The following is a 17,713-nucleotide window of genomic DNA, read 5'->3' as shown; positions in this document are numbered from 1 at the left end:
AGTAGGAATAGCTGGGAGTCTATGAGAACATCGGTGTAGGATGGGCAGTTGGTCCAAGGCAGGTGGTGGTAGCTGGGCGTGGGCAGCTGGTCTGAAGAGGGTAGCAGGAGAGCTCGACAGTCAGTCGTCCGTCAGTGTCCGGCCGGACAAGTGGGGGGTTGTATACTCGGAAAAATGCAGGGAGAGGGAATTAGTTTTATTCTGTCTGTTGTATGTAAAACAGGGAATGTAAACATTCCCAGAGTGTGGCTAACGACTCCGGCAGAGTCGTTTTAGAGTCACAAACTACCATTTTAAACACTGCATAAATAGTATCTTGTTAAGTTAAGTTAAATTATATTAAATACAGTCAATAAATCTAATATTTCTGCTGTTTGGATTGTTGTAAGCTTAATTTAAGATTATTTAACTTATTTCTAGGCATGTTCTACGTGTTTTAAGTAATTTTATCAAGTAAAATGATCTCACTATATTGGCAGATAGTTTGGCTTGTTCTGAGAAATGTGCTTAAAACCAGCAAAATTATCTGCCACTGTAGTGTCCGTGTAGTTAAAATGACCAAAAACAAGTAAAAGAATTCTGGAAATAAGATCTTATCAGTGCACTACTACATTATATTTCCAAAAGTATTCGCTCGGCTGGCTTCACACACAACTTGAGTAACATCCCATTCTTAACCCATAGGATGTTGGCCCACCCTTTGCGGCTATAACATCTTCAACTCTTCTCTCTCTAATTCATCCCAAAGGTGTTCTATCGGGTTCAGGTCAGGACTCTGTGCAGGCCAGTCAAGTTCTTCCACACCAAACTGGCAAGTGGCGGCGCTTTACACCACTGCATTCCACGCTTTGCATTGCGCTTGGTGATGTAAGGCTTGAATGCAGCTGCTCAGCCATGGAAACCCATTCCATCAAGCTCTCTACGCTGTTCTTGAGCTGATCTGAAGGCCACATGAAGTTTGGAGGTCTGTAGTGATTGACTCTGCAGAAAGTCGGTGACCTCTGTGCACTATGCCCCTCAGCATCCGCTGACCGCTCTGTCATTTTACATGGCCGACCACTTCGTGGCTGAGCTGCTGTCGTTCCCAGTCGCTTCCACTTTGTTATAATCCCACTGACAGTTGACTGTGGAATATTTAGTAGTGAGGAAATTTCACGACTGGACTTGCTGCACAGGTGGCGTCCGATCACGGTACCACGCTGGAATTCACTGAGCTCCTGAGAGCGACCCATTCTTTCACTAATGTCTGTAGAAGCAGTCTGCAGGCCGAGGGGCTCGGCTTTATACACCGGAAAGTGATTGGAACACATGAATTCAATGATTTGGATGAGTGAGTGAAAACTTTTGGAAATATAGTGTGTCTCAAATGGGAAATATTAAATATTTCGACTGAATTTAAGATCATTTCACTTGACATGATGCCTTTTTATGCAGTGAACAAGCAGCCACATGAATAGGAATGTGCTGCACACGTCAGCATTTGTTGTCCCTCTGATAAAGCAAATTAATAATGTGGATTTCCACAGTAGCATGAAACTATCAGAGTGCATGGAGCTTCTTTTATACAGTGGTCAAAAACATGGTAGCATACAGAAAGCTCCAGTTCCACATGCTGATCCATTTTACTGACAGGCATGGACATGCACGCTCACCAACTATTCTGGGAGCAGATTTTAATCAGTTAAAGGTGAAAGAAGCAAAGACTGGATAGATTGTCAGTGATGCATTAGTTAAGAAGTTTGACAAGCCTATTTCAGATCAATTGACTACACAGAAACACCAAAACCCAAAATGTGCAGGATGGGGCTTCTCCAGCACCCAGATTAGAAACTACTGGTGTAGTGGAGGCAATGCAGCCTGGTCCACAATGCTTGAAATACTGGACTGGACCTTTAAGGGCAGGACTGGCTTGGATGAAGTCAGATGTGACTTCATGTGTTGGTCTTCGTCCCAATCCCATTTCTTCTTTTTACCCCTACCCCCTGCTTACGAGGAGGTACAGAGGTACAAGGGGTAGTGGTGGAAATCTTGCGCAACAAAATGGGACCCTCAAATTAATCACTTCATTAACAGCTACTAGCGCCGCTCTGTAGGCGACCCTGCCCGTCTGCAGGGACAGCAGAGGAGGGGAAAGTTCAGCTCCTCACTGCTGGGCTTTAGTTACATTTAGGGATCATACGCCTTCAAAAAGGGGGGCAATTATTTATTATCACCCCCCCCCTAATTCTTCAGTGATATGAAGCTGAGGTCAGAGATTCTCCAGATTCTTGTTCAAATTTTCCCGTTCCACCTTAAATGGTGCAGCGGTTACATTCTGCCACTTCAGGCATCAGAACTGCTGGACTAATTAAGGTGGAACGGGAAAGTTAGCCAGCTGGCTACCGAGACTTTATCATGCTAGTAATGATTTTTAGTGCTTGTTCTGAAGAAAAAGGACCAGAATACTCTAAAATGACATTAAACTAAGATAAAACAGTGGTTATCATAATTTTTAACAGTGAAAATTATCACATTTGTGTGTTTCTTTGGTCTCTTGTGCTCAATCTTGCCGGTTTTTCTTTTTTTTTTTTCCTCGTAACTCTTTCCGTTTGGAGTCTCTGGAAAACCTCCATTGGGAGGATCATGTAGCCCTAATACTTCGCCCTACCCGTCTATCTCAACAAACATTGGGACACCCTGCCCCTAGACGTGAACGTGCAGAACAGAGGGTCTAAGGTTTATGGGGTAGGGGCGAGCGGTGAAATGGGATTGGGTCTTCGATTCACAGATTAAACCTTTCCTAGGCCTTTACTGCAAGTCGCGGCGCTTCTTCATTGGTAGTTCTTTTTTTGGACCAGGACTAGACTTCCTCTTTGTCTGGATTACTTGCCTCTGTAGTCAATTCAATTGGCTTTGCATGTCCAGTCAATGTTGCCCTTAAGAACCATTGTCAGACAGTTCAACTTCGATATCCTGTTTGACCCTCCTGTGGTTTGCTGTAGGGTTTGGTTTGCAGAACGTTGTCTCAGACATTTAGGGCTGGTTTCTTGGATGCAGATTAAGCCTCATCTTGGACTGAATTGCAGTGGCCGTCAGCTTGTGAAATATCCAGGGGAGAAGGGCTAAAATCCATCTGCTCAATCACTCCAGAGAACGAAGTTCCACTCGTCCACAGTCCAGTGCTGGGGGGGCTTTATACCCCTCTAGTCCATACTTGGCATTGGAAATGCTGACCTTGGGTTCATGTGCAGCTGAGCATCACGTTATACTGGTTCAGTGATTTTCTATGGAGAAAAGAGATGAGAGATTTAGATTTGTCATGGGTTTAATTTCTAAATGACGTCACTACCGTCTGTGGGTGGAGCCTTATTTTAGCCACGCCCCTGTATGGTAGAGCTGAAAGGGAGGCTGCATCCCTGTCCCTCATGACCACATGTTGAGCAGATAGATCCCATTGTTTTGAGGTAAATGTGTCCCGAAGTCTGAAAATCAGTGTGAAACATGATCATGTTATCAGTATTTTTGTGTTTTAGTGAAAAATATGATGATTTATGTCTGTCCACCTGTTCTAGGCTGTGTTTACTAGTCATATAAGCTTGCTGGTTAGTGTTTTTGAGTTGTCCTCAAAATTAGCTCAGTCATTCCTGAAACTTCACCAAATGTTATCATCGTGAAAAGGTTCTCCAGATTGATGGAGAATGTGGTGTTGATGGTTCTATTTAGGACCCTTTTGAAAAGGGTGTTCTACATAGCACCAAAAAAGGGTTCTTCTACTGTCACAAACTTGACATTGTGACAATACAAGAACCCTTTTTCGAAAAGGTTCTGTATACAAACCATCTACAGCCTTTCTTGATGCAAAGAACCCTTTAATCATGCAAAGGCTTCTTTGAGTGTTCATGGTTCTTTATAGAACCATTTTCTTTCCTAAAGAACCCTTGAAGAACTATTTTCTAAGAGCGGAGCCATGAGCTACAGTGCAACAATACCCACCGATCAGGCCTAACATCATGACCACCTCCTCGTTTCTACCCTCACTGTCCACTTTATCAGCTCCACTGACTGTATAGCTGCACTCTGTAGTTCTACAGTTACAGACTGTAGTCCATCTGTTTCTCTGATACTCTGTTACCCTGTTCTTCAGTGGTCAGGACCCCCATGGACCCTCACAGAGCAGGTACTGTTTGTGTGGTGGATCATTCTCAGCGCTGTAGTAACGCTGACGTGGTGGTGGTGTTGGTGTGTGTTGCGCTGGTCTGAGTGGATCAGACACAGCTTCAGCTCTTCTGGGATGGCTTTCCACAAGGTTTAGGAGTGTGTTTCCAAGGAACATAAGAAGCTACCATAAGATTATGGAATTTATCGCAAGTAATTTGGGTTGTTTTATTGGTCCGTTCATCATGATATGTTCACACAGTGCGCAGGGCAGCTGGTGTAAAACATAAAAGGAGAAAAGTGGCGTTAAAAGGTTTTGATCTGGCCGAGGGAATATACATGTGTGAATGGGAACCTCGTGTGTTATGTGGGTCAGGTGTCACAAGACTCTCTCTCCTCCTCTCTTTCTGCTACCCTCTCTCTCTCTCTCTCTCTCTCTCTCTCTCTCTCTCTCTCTCTCTCTCTCCTCTTTCCTTTCCTGGCTGGTTACGTTTCCTGATGGCTTGTAGGGGGAAGGGCGGGAGTGTTATGTGTACTCATCTCCTTCCCTCCCCTCCTCTGTTCTGCACAATTGCCAGATCGGAGCGACCAGTACAGTCGCACAGGCCCACCATTACACAGATGATACTCCTCCACCTACCTTTCCCCTGCATACACACACACACACACACACACACACACACACACACTTAGTACAGCATGTACCATCCTAAAGCTGCAGATCACACATTCCTACACCCTTCATCAAACAGATGGCCTTGACATAACGTAAGCCCAGTTTTCACTGGAAGTAGGACCTACTAGTAATTTTCATTGGGGATGTCCTGACTCAATACAGAGGATCCAGCCTGTTTGAGTGGGTTAGTATTGGCTATATTTAGCCTAGCTCACTTCTGTTTATGGCTCTGATCCAATACCAGGTATCAGTGTCAAGCTGATACCAGTAGAAACTTCTAGATGGGATGTTTAGTGTTGGTAAGCAACATGACTGGCTGACTAAGCCAACACCAGCTACACAAGCAGTCGTGGGCTGGAGGTTAGGGAGCTGGCCCTGTGACCGGAAGGTCGCCGGTTCGATCCCCAGTGCCGACAGTCCATGACTGAGGTGTCCTTGAGCAAGACACCTAACCCCCAACTGCTCCCCGGGCGCCTTGGATAGGGCTGCCCACCACTCCCGCCAAGTATGTTTACCATTTCCTAGCAAACTGAAGAGCCTAATGATTGCATTAGCTCGTCCTTGAGCTCAGCTTTTAGTTAGTTTGCTCTCTATTTCATGGAGATGCTGATTTACCTAGCTGTCTACCAAGGTTACTGATTTCAACTAAGCGGCAGCGGGTGTCTAATTTGGGGGGGGACCATGTTTTAAATTAGTCCTTCAGCATTATTGTTTCCTTTCCAACCCCTCTCGGCTGTCGTTTCTTACTAAATCACTTAAAAAGTCTAATTTTACTTCGTCTTTTTAGCGGTGTATGAGCCATCATGATCGCCAAGCCACTAAGCCAACTAAATAGGTCATTGTTGACCTTAGGCTTGTGGGTAAAACCTGAATTTTGATCGATTATCTCACGTTCATTAGCCATACGGATTGAGCTGAAGACTCACAGTAGCAGTTTGATAAGGGGATCTACAAGAAGGAACCTTAATTTGTTAAAAATACAGACTCTAAGGAAAAATATTAGTGCTGCCTAAATTATTAGCTCAATTTTAGTGAATGCAGTGGTGCATTTATATTAACAATCCATAATGTATAATAAACATGGCTATGAAGTGTTATTTTTTTAAATGTTTATAACCAACAGCCTTACGAATGCATTATAACATGTTATAAATGTGTTTATAGATGCTTACAAATGTGATATTGTTACCAAAAGTGTTACCAAAGTAATTTTAGCAATTCTTTAAAAATAATTTTAAGAAGTTACCAAGAGAAGTTTGTTATTTACCAACGGTTAAAGTCTCAAATACTTGGGGTCCCTCTATGCCGACCCTACTCTATTGGCCTGAATGGGAACGTTTGGTATAATTAAATTAAGTACGTGCTATTTATTTCTTACATGGAGGAACAGGTGGCTTAACATACAGTAGAGGCCTCTGTAGTGTAAGAAGGGCTGTTATGTCAGCGGTATCTGTCTAACATTCACCCACGCTGCAGTATACACCTCTCTCTGAGGGCAGCTGAGACGTTTCCCTCTGCCTTCCTCACACACATGGGTAACACATTAGCCATGTTCCCTTCGTATGGCATCACCTTTGCCACTCAGAGGGCGTCTCTGTATCTGAAGGGCGTGTGGGTGTTAAAAAGCACTACTGAGATAAGCTCTTTTGAAATGTGTTGTGTTGCTTGTAGCGTTAGTGCTTTGGGATGTATTGTCTTGGTACCGGTGTCGTACTATACGTAGTTATAGTTTCTCTATTAAAAATAGACACAATTCATTTCAACTGAGCACTTTCCAACCTAGTTTTATTTCCTAGAATTAAAGAATTAAACAGGCTGTTTTTGTTTTGTGTTAATGTGAGCATATGTATGTGTGGTCAAGACAACAAGTGCAGACCGAGCATCAGAACGGGGAAGAAAGGGGATTTAAGGGGCTTTGAACGTGGCGTGGTTGTTGGTGCCAGACGGGCTGGTCTGAGTATTTCAGAAACTGCTGATCTGCTGGGATTTTCACACACAACCATCTCTAGGGTTTACAGAGAACGGTCCGAAAAAGAGGAGATATCCAGTGAGCGGTCAGTTGTGTGGATGAAAATGCCTTGTTGATGTGAGAGGTCAGAGGAGAACGGGCAGACTGGTTCCAGATGATAGAAAGGCAGCAGGAACTCAAATAACCAACCAGAATCTCTGAGGAACGTTTCCAACACCTTGTTGAAAGTCTGACACGAAGAATTAAAGCAGTTCTGAAGGCAAAAGTGGGTCCAGCCTTTTACTAGCAGTACCTAATAAAGTGGCCTGTCTGTGTGTGTGTGTGTGTGTGTGTGTGTGTGTGTGTATATATATATATATATATATATATATATATATATATATATATATATATATATATATTGTTGAAAGAAAACCTCATATTTCCAAAAAGAGAACTTTACAGGAGAAGGAAAAATCCCACTTTACTGTTAATGTAAGTCAATGGAACCAGACGTCTTTCCAAGTCATTGTGGGTCATTTCTTTTGGTCCCTTCATCACGAAATTTACACACAATGTAAAGAACAACAGGCATTTTCAGATGGTCAAAAACTGAAAAACGACAAAAATGGCGAAACAGCAGTGATATATATACACGGTCTCAAAAAAAGGATGGTTCTCCGTTGGTTCTTTAGTAAAGAAAATGGTTCTGTGTAGAACCATGAGCACTCAAAGAACCCTTAGCATGATAACGTGATTAAATAGTTATTTGCGTCATGAAAGCGTTCTTCAGATTAAAGGAAAATGTGCATGAATGTACTTTAGATGGTTCTATATAGAACCTTTTTGAAATGGGTTCTATATGGCACCCAAAAGACCTCCTGTATAGAACCATTTCTCAGCGCATTGTCCATCTAGCTGAAGAACGATTTCACCATGTAAAGCATGTAATAATACAAAGGGTCCTTTGCGTGTTCATGGTTCTATATAAAACCATTTTCTTTACTAAAGAACCCTTGAAGAACCATCTTTTTAGAAGTGTGTGTGTGTGTGTGTGTGTGTATATAAATATGGGCGTGCCCTTTTCAGAACCAGTCTGAGCTGAAACACTTCCTATAAAGTCAGTGTGAATGGGTGGGGCTAAACTGCTGTAGACTGACAAGGTGGTTGTTGGAATTGTGCTGGTTTTTGTGACATCACAAAAACGCTTAATTCAAAACAGGCCATTTTTGTAGATTTTGTATTTTGGCTACAGAGCTAACTTTAACCTTTCGTAACTTCTACACTGTTGGCAGACTACAACGAAGTCTTAGGTCACAAATGTGAGAGAAATTTGTTTATCCGTGATACGGGCCCTTTAAAACGGCCGTGTGAGTCACTTGCTGGGCGCTTTAGATTGTTTTTCTGTCTGTTTAATGCTTCTAATACTGTGCAGCATTCCCAAAACAGTCTAATCAGGTTTGTAAGTCATTTTTTTTAGCATAACAATAAGCTTATTTTTATAGCAGCCCTTTAACACCACTTCATAAAGTGCCTTACATTAAAATTAAAACTAGTAGAAAATAGCAGCAGCATTTTTCAGAACAAACTATCATTGCAAAATATCGTCTGATAATGATAAAGTTTATTTATGTGGTGACTTTCCTGCACTGCTGTCACTCAAAGTGCTTTACAAATGAGAAAATAGAGTTAATTAAAAAAAAAAAGAAAATACAATAAAATGATTTGATCAAAACATGATTGACAGTAGATTTGAAAGAGAAAATCAATACAGATTACTAATTAGATTATAATAAATGCTTAATAAGGAATACAAACCAGAACGCTGAAAATATCATGACATTGGATTTTATCACTGTCGGCCAGCCTTTGGCTTTCCTGACACTTTCCTGGAGATCCTGTTGGTCTGTGTGGTGATGAGAGAAGGCCTTGGGAGGTTAAAGAGGACGGGATGTTTATTTTTAGATAACGGGTTAAGTCGGGGGGTCCGGGGGTCAAGCGGAGAGACGTGAAGGGGGCCTCTGCGTGTGTATATGTATGTGTTACAGTAGCAGAAGGGCTGCTGTATCCCATCACCCCCCCCCCCCCCCCCACACTCTCCATTCCCCACCCCGACTTTCGCTCCAGTTCACACAGCTCTGAGGATCCTTTCACAGTCACAGAAAAGCCTGACCTCCTTTTTGATGCAGTCGTTTTCCATGACTTTAATTGTGTCTCTGTCTCTCTCTCTCTGTCTCTCTCACTTGCACGCATGCATACACACACACACACACACACACACACACATCCCCCTTTCACTTCCTTCCAGTGGCACAGCTGGGATCTTACGGGCTCCCTATATGCCTCAATTAATTAAATAACTTTAATTCACTCATATTTCAAAATCTCAGATTGGGCTGCGCCCTGTTGTAAGTCCAAGTTGACTGTTAGCCTGGTGGTAAGAGAACTGACCCAGCAACTATAAGGTTGCGGGTTCAAGGTTCGAATACGCCTGGTGAAGGGGTGCCCAAACGTCTGTCTTCAGGGGCCAAGGTGCAATGTTTGTGATGGCTTGAAGATCAAAAAGACAAAATATTATACAAATAAAGAGATCGCTGCTGTCGGAACAAAACCTCATATCTCCGTTTTTGTCTTTTTTCAGTTTGACTTTTTTTGGGGAAAAATAATGTCCTTTACATCGAGTTTAAATTTCATGAAGACTGGACCAAAAGAAACCTGGGAAAAATTCTGGTTCCATTGATTTGCATTTCATTCTCCTGTAAAGTTACCATTTGCCAAGGTTTTCTTATATATCGCTGCTGCCGGAAGGAAACCTCGTATCTCCAAAATAGTAACTTTACAGGAGAAGGAAAAAACGCACTTTACTTTTAATGCAAGTCAGTGGAACCAGAGTTTTTCCCAAGTAATTTTGGGCTGTTTCTTTTAGTCCATTCATTGTGGAATTTACACACAATGTACAGAGAAACAGGCGTTTCAAAATTCTGTCAAAAACTGAAGAGCGCCAAAAATGGAGATAGAAATTATATATATATAAATATATATATAAACACAAAACAAAAACAGCCTGTTTAATGCTCATGTGAAATTATGTGTATATATGGTTTAACCATCTTTCTGGTCAGGTCAGCTTTGTCCAGCTGGCCCCAATTTGGGTAGCTCTGGCCTACAGTGTTCTGGCTCAGTGTCTCCTGTTGTTTGTAACTGAGCTTTTATTTTATTTAGACTATATTTTAGCTTGCCAGTGTTTCATGTGTTCCAGTGTAAAGCACTTTTAAGTTGTGTAACTAAAACTAAATAAATAGTTAATAAGCTAAATTACAGGTTAAAATGACAGATGACAAAATATAGCTTAACGTTACAGTGTGTTTATCACAGTCACGGAAAAGGCCAGTAAGCATGGAGCTGTACTTTCCGCTAAGTTAGAGATCTAATGTACACCAATAGATGAAGATTGATTAATTCATAATAGCCACTCTTTCACCCGTCACACCAGTACTAGTCATGAGTGTAATATTAGCAATATAAGGGGCCCAGTAACCATGTTAGGGCTCCCTTCATGCTGCAGGCTGTGAGTTGCTTCCCACCCTTGCTTGCTTCTGTTTGGCCCACTGTCCGAACGTTAAGCATTACACTTCAGTCATATTAACATCCTGAGACGTGTAACTCGGTCACTACATAGAAAACGAGGAATGAAAGCCTGGACATGTCGGCGGGTCTGCAGACGCTGAAGTAGTATTCAGGCTAGGTAGTGTTGGCTCATGCCTGCATGTGAGCCTACAGAGTACAGTAAAGTCCAGTGATTGATGGACACCAGGTCCCAGCTACAGCGCTCTCCAAGTCGTGTTTCTAGTTACTGTTGCTAAGTTTGCCAGTGAAGGGTGTTTATGTGTGTGGAGGGGTGGTGGGGTGTGTGTGTGTGTGTGTGTGTGTGTGTGTGTGTGTGTGTGTGTGTGTGTGTGTGTGTGTGTGTGTGTGTGTTTGCAACATATGTGCAATTTTTTCCAAGCATCAAGACTTTTTTGTGTCGCCAGGAACATCAAAGGTGTTTTATTTCCACGTTTCTGAGAATAACTTCAAAGTGTGTCTTGTTCATAAACCGTAGACTATGTTTTAAATCAAAACTAGATTAAAACTGTAGCGAGAAAACTGAAAACTTGCGAAACTTTGCTGAAGACAGACACTGAGAAATTCAGAAGAATGTTCTTCAATGCTGTTCTCAAATAAACGCAAGTTCTCAGATGTTCTCCTAAGATAATCCGACACATTTTCTTTTCTTATGTAGGCTGTGTTGTATTTTCTTGTGTACCATAAATAATGCAAGATACATTTTGAGTTTGTAATTTTATTGACTTTATGTGGTTTATTCAGCTCAGAGGAGCGAAGTGGAGGAAAAACATCAAACCGAGCGTTTAAAAACACGAGGTGGCGGTGGAAGAGACAGCCAACAGGAAAAGAGAGGCAGCATCCACGATGTTCACCTTCCAGCCTGAGACTGAAGTGAGAGGCTGTTATGAGGTCAAGAAGACATTTTTGGAAAATTGGAAGATTGGAAAATGGCCAGAGGAACATCGGCATTCCATTGGTTTTGCTTATTTTAGCAGCAGTTTTTCCTAGAAGTGTGTTGCGCTATTATGGGCAAATGGGAGTCGCACCAGATCCTAATTTCACAACTGTGTTTGCACACTGTGGAATTAGACCTCTGCATTTAACCCATCCGTGCAGTGAAACAGCCATATACATGCACACTAGGGGGCACTTGCTCGGCCCGGTGGGCAGCCCTATCCACGGCACCCGGGGAGCAGGTGGGGGTTAGGTGTCTTGCTCAAGGGCACTTCAGTCAGGGACTGTCAGCCAAGGGGATCGAACCGGCGACCTTCCGGTGAAATCTTTTCAGAAAAAAAGTGTTGCATTTTTATATATTTACATCGGAAAAGTTCAGTGACTAAAAGCTCCCTCACAGAAAGTTACTTGTAGTTTATTGTATTGCATTGAATGGCACAGAATTCTGTGTTTAACTCTATTCATTTCTCTCTGTGTATCTCCAGTGACTCTGTTTCTATCAGTATCTGAGCTCAGGACCGTCTTTCTCTCTAACCTACTGGGAACTAGATAAGATACTTTCTCTAGACAGACAAAGCGCTTCTTGTAAGTCGCTCTGGATAACAGCGTCTGCTTAATGCTGTAAATGTTACTACTTGAAATGGCCATGAATTCACTGCCTGACGTCTGAGACGCTGATTTACCACAGCTTTGTGAAAGTTTTGGCCTAAAGCTTGTTTTTAAGAGGTACGTGCAGGGCGTTGTGAGGCAAAATAGACCCTAAAGAAAGTCTGTTGTTTTCAGAATTTCCACTAGTTCAACTATTTTATAAACACTCAGAAAACGTGTTGGTTCACTGGTGGTTTTGGGTAGTAAATAAAATTTCGTTGTACATTTGGACCCCTGGTGCCTATCACCTCCACTGTAAAGGAATCGGAGGAAGGAAGCTTCACCATTTCACATCAAGACTTTATTTACATCTCAGGAGTTAGTTTTGTGGAACATTTGAAATATCTGTGGCGTTTGCCTTTAAACTCTGCTGTGCAACTGGTATTGATATTCAACCTTCCACTCGAAACCAGCTTCAAGATGTCTGATGATCCTTCCGGCCATTTTATGATGCGTCTGAGTTCAGAATTTTCACGCTGCGTTCGTGGCTGGTTTTTACAACAAACAGCCCACTTATTCTCCCACTCACACATACTAGTGATTCTCTGGGTGTCTGTATCGTCATCCGCCTCTGCACCGAACACTTCAAATCAGCTCCGAGCGCATTAGGACTCTCCCTGAGTGCCTTTTCTAATTCTAATGCAAGGACTGTGATTTTAACCCCTCTCTCTCTCTTTTCTCTCTCTCTCCCTCTCTCTCTCTCTCACTCTCTCTTATCTCTCTCTCTCCCTCTCTTTTCTCTCTCTCTCTTTTCTCTCTCTCTCTCTCTCTCTCTCTCTTTTTTCTCTCTTTTTTTCTCTCTCTCTCTTTTCTCTCCCTCTCTCTCAATCTCTCTCTCTTCTCTCTCTCTCTTTTCTCTCTCTCTCTCTCACTCTTTTCTCTCTCTCTCTTATCTCTCTCTCTCCCTCTCTTTTCTCTCTCTCTCTCTCTCTCTCTCTCTTTTTTCTCTCTCTCTCTTTTCTCTCCCTCTCTCTCAATCTCTCTCTCTTTTCTCTCTCTCTCTTTTTTCTCTCTCTCTCTTTTCTCTCTCTCTCTCTTTTCTCTCTCTTTCTCTCTCTCTTTCTCTCTCTCTCTCTCTTTTCTCTCTCTCTCTTTTCTCTCTCTCTCTCTCTTTTCCCTCTCTCTCTGTCTCTCTCTTTTCCCTCTCTCTCTCTCTCTCTCTCTTTTCCCCCTCTCTCTCTCTCTCTCTTTTCCCTCTCTCTCTTCTCTCTCTTTTCCCTCTCTCTCTCTCTTTCTCTTCTCTCTCTTTTTCCTCTCTCTCTCTCTCTCTCTCTCTCTCTCTCTCTCTTTTCTCCTTCTCTCTCTCTCTTCTCTTTCTTTTCCCTCTCTCTCTCTCTCTCTCTCTCTTTTCTCCTTCTCTCTCTCTCTTCTCTCTCTTTTCCCTCTCTCTCTCTCTCTCACACTATATCTCTCTTTTACCTCACTCTCTCTCTCTCTCTCTCTCTCTCTCTCTTCCCCCCCCCCCCTCTCTCTCTCTTTTCCCTCTCTCTCTCTCTCTTCTCTCTCTTTCTCTTCTCTCTCTTTTTCCTCTCTCTCTCTCTCTCTCTTTTCTCCTTCTCTCTCTCTCTTCTCTTTCTTTTCCCTCTCTCTCTCTCTCTCTCTCTCTCTCTCTCTCTCTCTCTCTTTCTCTTTCTCTTTCTCCAGGTCCACACACAATGAAATGGAGAAGAACAGGTATGTCCATTTACACCTCTCTGCCATCTCACAGTCACGGTCATTAACTCTACTTTCATGTCTGTCCCTCTGCTGCCTTATTTATGCTTGTATTATGTAGCAGGCTGTAGATAGAAGTGTCGTCCCTTCCCCATTCCACCCTGACAGTTTAAATGACCTGCCATCATAATCAAAACCAAAATGAGGAGCCAGTCAGTCTGGACAGAAGTTCTCAAGGATAGAAGTGTTGTCTGTTGGCCTGATTTCAGCCCACTGAAGACCCATTTGGGTTAAGATGTTGGTGAAATCAGTCACTTTGGGGCTGTTAAATGCATATCCCTTAAATGCATACACATGTATTTCTGCATTTTAATCCAATGTGTTTTCTCAGTGTGATTATTAGAATGTCAATTATGCCCATTTGATATTCGAAAGTGAGCTATAAAGCTGAAAATAGACTTATTTTGCCACAAACTACCATTTTAAACATGCAAACACGTGGACAGGAATATTCCTCCCACTTCAGTGGCGTTTTATTGATACTCTGATAAATCAGTAATGTGTTTCCATGGTGTTCTCAATGTGAGACTTATCGCAGTGCGTTCAACAAGGGAGCCTGGAGCTTCTTCTCTGCGGTGAGGGGACACGTGGTAGCTCACAGAAAGCTCCAGCTGTAGCCTCTCATCAGCAAACTGTTTTATGGCTCTTATGAAACGACATCGAAAATCAGATGAGACAGTGGTAACTGTAAAAATCTTACCCTTTGGTCACTCAGGCAGCCACCTTGCCATTTGTTTTTCTCATAAATCTCCATTTGGAGCGTGTCTCTGAAAAACCTGTTTGGAGGACCTTGTAGCCCTAACACTTCTCCCTACTCCTCTATCTCAACAACAATCTGGACACTCAGAAAAAGACGTACGACACTCACTGGGGCAGTACCCTTCTTGTCGCTGGGGTGGTACCCTCAGGGGTCCGTCTCTTTTAGTCAGGGAACGTAACTGAACCGTAATCCACTGAGTTATACTGACTCCACACACCCTGCCTCGCCTCCAGGCTTTTACTCGACTGTTCTGTTTTAAAACATGAGGTTACAAAAGCATACAAATGTCTACTTTTCCTCTAGGAAAAACTGATTTAAGGTACACAATTGCACCTTAAATCTACTGTTGCACCTTTGAGGGTACGCTTACATTGTTTGCACCTTGGTAAATGAATCATGTACCAGCATAATACCTTTATTTCTAACAGTGTAGGTGTGAATGAGCAAAACGGAGGGATTAGGGCTCAATTTTAGGGGCGAGGAGTGAAATGGGATTGGGCCAAGCTCTTCACAGATTTGCTGTATTCTTGCTAAAAAAATCCAAGGTGAATTGAACGTTTCAGTGTAATTAGATTGATTTTAAATATTAGACTGATTGCCTTTCACAGCGTAAATTTCATGCCACGCGCCGTCTACCACTGCTTTTGTGGTGGTGTTCTGGATTTAATACAGTGCAGTAATGGGTCAGAGCAGAGTGGTGCTTAGAGACATTGAGCAGTGCTGGAAGTTGCTGACTGGTGGTGTGTGTTGTTGCCGGACATCATTAAAAAAAAAACAATGGTTTTGAATTTTTGGGTGCCACCTGTTTTTGATGTACTTGAACTGGAATTCCACTTTTTTTTCCAGACATCAGCCAAACATATTCATAACTATTCCATTCAATAACTTTCTGTGAGGGGTGGGCAGTGAGAAGCTACAGATGTCTGGTACCCATCACCACCACTGTGAGCAATCCCGACTTGCTCATTTCAAATCAAACCACTCTTCACTTACAATTTAATGATTGAAATTCTGCAGTAATGTTGAAAAATGAACGGAATTCCTTTTGACTTTAAGCTACTGAATAAGAAGCCCAGAGTTTACGGGGCTTATAGAAAGCCATTCAAAGCTTCATAGTCGTTTTTGATTAATTCATAAAAGATACCGAATGCTCTGAAGTCTTAAGATTAGTAAATGAATAACGAGCCGTTTGGAGCTGGCTCAGTCTTGGCTTAGTCCTGGAGTAGGTCTATGCCAACAGTAGGCATGTTTCTCTAAGGGCGGTTAATACAGATTGAGTGCAGTTCTACGCTGAACAGGCTTTTCAGTAGAAGATCCTCATTGACTGGGTAATTAGTTCAGTGGCTCCCAATCGCAGCCTGTCTTAATTTGTGTCAGAAAAAAGGTGGCATGGCTCCACTTTTTCTATACCGTGCCCCTTCTAGTACTCCGCGGTTCCTTTCAGCCAAGCCGGGTCACACATACACACGCTCGCAGCTTCGAGCTCGGCTTGCAGACAGCGTTGAATAATACATGCCGGCCAGGCTTAGCAGCGTGCAAGCAGGCCGTCTCAACTCCTTTGGCTCTAAAAGTCTTAACAATGCACACAGCTCCTGCCACAGCCTCTCGCTGCCAGCGGGTGTACCCAGTCTCGCCCAGGCAAACAGGCTTAGCCATGGCTGCCTCTGTGGATCTGCATATATTCAGATGCACACAGTGCTGCGGGGTTCCGTCGCTGCACTGGACTGCTTTGACATTCGCATTTTAAGAGCTGCTTTTGTCCTCAGCTAGACCGAGAAGCAGAGACGTTGGGCAGGAGGGCTGGACTGTACTACATTGAATGAGAAAGGAGTGCAGGTAATTGCAGGGCAAGACTACAGCCTCCAACCCAGGAGTAGTAAGCCAGAAGCTAACCGCATTGGCTCATAAGAAATGCATGTCGGCTAAACCAAGATAGGTTTGTAGACACAAGACATGACCAAGACAGCAGAGGTGACTTCCCTGCCCCCTGAGTCCTTGCATAACGTACAAGCAGTATTATTCCAGTATTTGCCCCCTTAACCCAAGTGTAGCTGATTCGTCAGGACGTCGGGTCTGAAGTTTGCTGGTTTTAATTTTGCACTGGAGCTACGAAGATAATGTAGCCAACACGTAACGGAAACCTCGACCCCACCGGCTGGCCTCACGCATGGCTAAAGCTTCATACTTTTGCCTTAACCTCTTATTCTCCAGGGTGTAGTTTGGTTTGTCCTTCTGACCAAATTGTAAGGCGAATTATTCAGGAACTGCGTGAGTTAAATGCAAATTTTCAGTTTATTTATTTTTTGTAAAACTCCCCTCAAATTAACAGAACGTGTGTTTTATGATCTACACACATCACTATATCCTTACCCTTTACTGCCGAAAGCCAAAAATCTCAGACGCTCTTTGTGTTGTTTTCTAAAAGTGATGTTTCCAGAGCAGATCACTGAAGAGACGCCGTCTGTTTATAGTTTAGGGCCCAGATTTGGGGAAAAACGTAGAAAAACAAAGTTCGGCTTCTTTTATTATAAGGGTTTAAAATGACATCACCGTCTATTAGACTGGAGAGAAGAGCTACAGCCTCACACGACGCCCAGCTTCTGAACGGAGCTTATGGAGTATGAACGTTATGAAGAACATGACCAAGAGCGCTTTGGAACCACCGGTGGTTCCAAGGAGTTTAAGAGGCAACACCATTGAGTCGCCAGGTAAACTCAAATAGACACACTGTTATCTGTCAAATTTGGACTGGCGTCACTCGTCAAGGCTGAATTGTCTCTTTGCTTCTAGCCGTTTTTACAGTTTCACATGAGCAATTCAGTTTGAGATTGTTGAACAAATTGGCACAGTTTAAGCCGTGCGTGTGATGTAGCCATAGCATGATACTAATTGGTGAAGTATAAGCTTCCACTATTCATACTGTATGTCCAAACATTTGTAGGCACCTGTATATTAAGAGGTTCTTTACATGCAGCGTTGCCAATTTGAACATAACCGGGAATATAATACTAGTAATAGATGCACCGTCTTGTTATTAAGCTACATTATATGTCTAAACGATATTAAGGTAATAATGGGGGGTTTGTTCCCCCTAGCTTTTCTTTGAAGGCTTTACACTAGATATTGGAACATTGCTGTGAGGGTTTGATTGCATTCAGCCTTAGTGAGCATTAGTGAGGTCAGGTACTGATGTTGGATGATCAGTCCTGGTTCATTACAGCTCATCCATGAAGCTCCATCACTCCAAAGAAAGCAGTTCCACTGTTTCACATCC

General features: G+C 42.8%; 1 protein-coding gene across 2 annotated transcripts in view; it reads left to right on the top strand.

The window, feature by feature from the left end:
* Positions 1-17,713, top strand: part of mxd1 (MAX dimerization protein 1) — a 56,997-nt gene that overhangs the window by 12,430 nt on the left and 26,854 nt on the right. For both annotated transcript variants that reach the window (XM_017682897.2, XM_017682896.2), the window contains exon 3: positions 13,611-13,640. In XM_017682897.2, coding sequence (XP_017538386.2) covers positions 13,611-13,640 — 30 coding nt within the window. The remainder of the gene's footprint in view (positions 1-13,610; positions 13,641-17,713) is intronic.

Source organism: Pygocentrus nattereri, chromosome 20, assembly GCF_015220715.1.
Source record: "Pygocentrus nattereri isolate fPygNat1 chromosome 20, fPygNat1.pri, whole genome shotgun sequence".
In the NCBI taxonomy this organism is placed as follows: Eukaryota; Metazoa; Chordata; class Actinopteri; order Characiformes; family Serrasalmidae; genus Pygocentrus; species Pygocentrus nattereri.
The sequence above is the reverse complement of the archived record's forward strand: the minus strand, read 5'-3'. Positions and strand labels throughout refer to the sequence as shown.